Raw genomic sequence first — 5,000 nt, 5'->3', positions numbered from 1 at the left:
ATACATGGTTTCTGTTTCCTGAATACTGGGGTTTTATACATGGTTTCTGTTTCCTGAATACTGGGGTTTTTATACATGGTTTCTGTTTCTTGAATACTGGGTTTTTATACAAGGTTTCTGTTTCCTGTTTTTTTTCTTTTTTTACATGGTTTCTGTTTCCTGAATACTGGGTTTTTACATGGTTTCTGTTTCCTGAATACTGGGGTTTTATACATGGTTTCTGTTTCCTGAATACTGGGGTTTTTATACATGGTTTCTGTTTACTGAATACTGGGGTTTTATACATGGTTTCTGTTTCCTGAATACTGGGTTTTTATACAAGGTTTTTGTGTCCTGTTTTTTTTTCTTTTTTTTTTTTACATGGTTTCTGTTTCCTGAATACTGTGTTTTTACATGATTTCTGTTTCCTGGATACAGAGTTTTTACATGTTTTCTGTTTCCTGAAAACTGGTTTTGCGCGGTTTCTGTTTTCTGAAAACTGCGTTTTTACATGGTTTCTGTTTCCTGAAAACTGGGTTTATACATGGTTTGTTTCCTGAAAACTGCGTTTATACATGGTTTCTGTTTCCTGAAAACTGGAGTTTTACACGGTTTCTGTTTCCTGAAAACTGGGTTTTTACATGGTTTCTGTTTCCTGGAAACTGGGGTTTTACATGGTTTCTGTTTCCTGAAAACTGGGGTTTTACACGGTTTATGTTTCCTGGAATTGGATTTTTACACGGTTTTTGTTTTCTGAAAACTGTGTTTTTACATTGTTTCTATTTCCTGAAAACTGAGTTTTTTCATGGTTTCTGTTCCCCGAAAACTGGTTTTTACATCGTCAAGAAATATACTGGCTGTTGGATTTTTATTGATTAAAACTTAACGCCTACTTTATTGTACAAGACTCAATGCATACATCTTATCAATGGCAAATTTACGATGTTTTTATTTAAATGGTTTGTTTAAGTTTGACAACATCTTGGAAGAATCATTCCTCCAAGGGCAATATAGATTGGGGTAATTTTGCTTTACTAAAAGATAAACTTTGTTTTGATTTAATGCACCACGTAAAATATTTTAAGTTCACTACTGGTATTGAGGAACGCAGTATCAAATTTTGTTTATTGAGAGCTAACTCTTTGACTTGGTTAAACAATTAAAAAATTAATTATTACTCTGCCCTGACTTAAATTATATTCAGTAATTTATTGTCCAAGACTTATGACTTGGAGTAGTTTTACATTACGGGGATTTAATCAATATTTCCAAAATAAAGTAACGTTTGGCTTAGGTCGACACCTCTGGAAAATGATCTTATGCTCGGATAGCTATCGACCACCAACGCCTTAAAAACCCCTTGGAATTCTTGGCCCTATTTATAAGTAGCATCAAGGATCGAGGGTGTGTTTAGCTTGCCTCCATGTCCTTTATTTGGACAGCTGGGCCAAGTCCATCGCCGCGGAACCCCCCTGTCTAATTCGAATCGGCGCATGCCCCATCCGCAATGTGGGTACTACGATTTGGCATCAGGCACCATTGGGACGATAGACCTTGATCACGTCTTCTCTGAACGATATCCATTTTACAGGGGAAAATGACCAATGCACTCGTGCTTCTTTTTTAAGCAGAGGGTATCCATTGCACTCATTCTTAACATTCCTACGAGACATACCACGTTGCCACCGTGCCACTAGCATTTTTAGCCATTTAGAATACTGCCCTGGGTAACTCCTGGCTCTGCAGTCGGCAGTAAAATGTCAAACTATCGAAATAGGCAACCTCCTGTTTCTCTTTTCACTGGTGAGAAAACATGCCTCCCATTCCAAAGCATAATAATAAAGGATTATACATATAATTATTTATATATATGAATATTTGTTTAGTAGTCAAGTTAGTGGGACGGGTTATTCGAAGGCCTCCATCTACAGACCGACAAAAAAGGTGAAATAAATTGGAAGAAGAATAAAATGGTTTAAAAGAAGGTTGTATGAATATGAATGCATATCGGCAAGGGAATTTAAAAGCGAAGAAATGTATGGAAACAATAACTGAATTAAGCAAGCATGATTTAATTATCTTTGTAATGAATGTGAAATGTCGGATATAAAGTTATAGATGAACGACATATTTTAACAAAGAAAAATGTAAAAGGTTACGAAATGGCTGTTGCAAAAGCATTCGAAGTAGCATGCGAAATCATGATGAAAATGAACCACATAAAAGAGAGAACAATTTTGGAAAACAGGAAATATTTGGCAACTCACAAACTTGTGTTCTCATATTTTGAGAAATTGTATACATAACTTAAGGAAGGAGATGGAGTTACATTTTGAATTGAAATGGTAAAGAACAGAAATAGTTATTAAAACAAAGCTAACGGTCTGGAACGACATTTATGACACGGCTATATAAATCCCCAATATCCCTTTTCAATGGCTTTTGGGTCTCATTGCGATCCATTACCACTCCCATCAGACCGTACCCAGGAGAGATGACGATGTTGGGAAATAATTAAGAAATTAATGGGAAAAGATTAAGCCGTACAGGATAAGCTTTGCGTTAGGTGAAGTGCATAAAGTACCTAATGTATCCATTAATTGACTTTGCTATTTAAACAAATTCTTTCGTCAATGTGAAGGCTATTTAATGTAAGAATTTTTGCTAAGAAGGGAAACTGCTTTTCAGTAACACTAATTATCGTTATACGATATTATAAAGCCTATATATATATATATATATATATATATATATATATATATATATGTGTGTGTGTGTGTGTATATATATATATATAATGTAGAGAGAGAGAGAGAGAGAGAGAGAGAGAGAGAGAGAGAGAGAGAGAGAGAGAGAGAGAGAGTGCAATAAGGAAATTCACCCTCTTGATAACTAACAAACGCACAAAACAAATGGCGGATCGTTCTCATTAAGAAGCTAACTGATACTTTACGAGTCTGAAAGTCATTAATTATCGGAACATTGCAAAAAAAAAAGAAAAAAATAATTAAATGAAAAATATGCTGATCAGTTTTTCATTAAATAATCCGAAGGGTCTTCGTCAAAATCCATTTGTTTCAGAAAATAATTCGCATTCCAATCTTCTTTTAACGAGTGATCCACAAAATTCGCTAGCAATTTTCAGAGTAATTGTATTATTTACAAACTTTTATAAACTTCCTCAGCAATTAAAGCACATTTGATATATTACGCTGGACAGCTTTTCATTGAGTAACAGATGATTGATCAGGGACAGATAATCGACGCGCTAAAAATGACGGTATTGACATGTGAATGTCATCAAAGGTAACATCTGAGTTGTATTTGTTTCATGTTGAGAAAAGATTCACTCCCATGCTCCCGACTTGTTCCACATTCCCAATTATTTTTCCATTCTCTGTAATGAATTTAATAACATAGAGAAATCTTGATTTTTAATGACACAGTTCTCGTTTCTTATATCAGTTTTCCACTATTTTTCTCATTTCATACACGGCAGTATTCCCGGATGATCCATGCACTTTCTTCTCACAGTTTTGTTATCAATATTTTTGTGTAAACCGGTAACCAGTACCCTTCTCGTTTATCCTTTATTTTTTTTTTTTTTTTTTTTTTGGTGATGTTTATATCTGGTAGACTTTGTTGTACGTCTCACTGAGTAAGGTTTAGGTTTTTCATAATTTTCTCACTAATTCACCTGGGGGTATCTAATTTTGGAAAGGGGGAAGATTGTTAAAGGGACCTGAAAGGCAGATTACGAAGCATTGATATATACATATAATCATCTTGAAATGACTGACGATTTACAGAAGAGGGTGAAAGCAAACACATAAAAAAGGCATCATCAAAACACATTCACAACGAGACAAGCCGTGGAAGGATACAGATTTATTCATGAGAACTTTTTTTTTTTTTTTTTTTTTTGACGCGGACTAAACATCAGGGGATTTGACAAACAGAGCAAGCATTTTTTTTTTTCAGGGAGAAAACGACATTTCTCTCGTCGTTACTCACAGTGAGGGAATCCTGGATGTTCTTGAATTCCTTGTAGGTGTACTGGACATTGGGAGCCATCACCTTTGAGACGATGGCCTCCAGGTTGTCCATCCATTCCTGGTACTTCTGGAGACGGAAATCGTATACATCCTTTACGAAACCGTAATTTTCCTGCCAGAACGTCATCTTGGCTGTGGTTTAATGTGTCTGTCACCAACAGTCGCTAACGTGTTCAGTTCAGGACCCGGCTGGCGGTGCAGAAGTACCAAGTTGGTGGAGCGGAGGAACAACACGTCCAGGAGCCTGAAGGGGAAACCGGCCACAGCCACTAGTTCGCTCCCCGACCCACAAGGCAGACTGAGGCCTCTACCTCGGCTCGGCGCTCTCCCCACCGGTAAAATTAGAAACCCTCTCGTGCAAGTTAGGACAAAGAATGCAGACGAAACGGTACTTTTTGGCCCAAATTCTAGGGGTTCTCCCCCCGGCTAGGATCCCCGGCGAGCCAATGGGCAGAGGTGTCATGGGCGGGGCTTCAGGAACCCAAAATGACAATGGCTAGCTGAAGAGGCTACAGGTCTCTCTGGCGGGCCCGGCTCCTGTTACCTCCCCTCTCCTCTCATCGTCTCTTCTTCTCTCTCGCTTATGAAGGAACTTGAGGCAATCCTTGGGATTCGATGAATCATGAAAATCTCTCTCTCTCTCTCTCTCTCTCTCTCTCTCTCTCTCTCTCTCTCTCAAGCAGTTGCACAGTACATAATCAGGACCCAAGGTGAAATGTATTGAATTTAAATTATGCGAATTAATGGCATTTTAGATATAATAGATATAGACTTAAGGAATGTTTGAAAGAAATATTCCTCAAGTTTTATTTTTCGTTCTCACCAAAATTCCAGGAAAGTTTTAGTGCTTTTTAATCATCATCATAATCATCTTCGTCTATTTCTAGCCTTGGGTAGTGCCATAGCCTCTGTACCATGGCCTTCCACTGTCTTGGATTAGAGTTCTCTTGCTTGAGGGTGTACTTG

General features: G+C 37.4%; 2 protein-coding genes across 3 annotated transcripts in view; one reads left to right on the top strand and one right to left on the bottom strand.

Annotated features, from left to right (window-relative positions):
* The window catches only part of LOC137630525 (muscle-specific protein 300 kDa-like), a 22,620-nt gene extending 18,248 nt beyond the window's left edge, over positions 1-4,372 (bottom strand). Inside the window, exon 1 of the mRNA XM_068362044.1 lies at positions 3,994-4,372. Within this exon, the coding sequence (XP_068218145.1) occupies positions 3,994-4,161 (168 nt within the window). The 5' untranslated portion in view covers positions 4,162-4,372. The remainder of the gene's footprint in view (positions 1-3,993) is intronic.
* The window catches only part of LOC137630524 (SCY1-like protein 2), a 332,551-nt gene that overhangs the window by 5,664 nt on the left and 321,887 nt on the right, over positions 1-5,000 (top strand). The window lies entirely within an intron of this gene.

Source organism: Palaemon carinicauda, chromosome 38, assembly GCF_036898095.1.
Source record: "Palaemon carinicauda isolate YSFRI2023 chromosome 38, ASM3689809v2, whole genome shotgun sequence".
Classification (NCBI taxonomy): Eukaryota; Metazoa; Arthropoda; class Malacostraca; order Decapoda; family Palaemonidae; genus Palaemon; species Palaemon carinicauda.
This window is presented reverse-complemented; position numbering and strand designations above follow the sequence as displayed.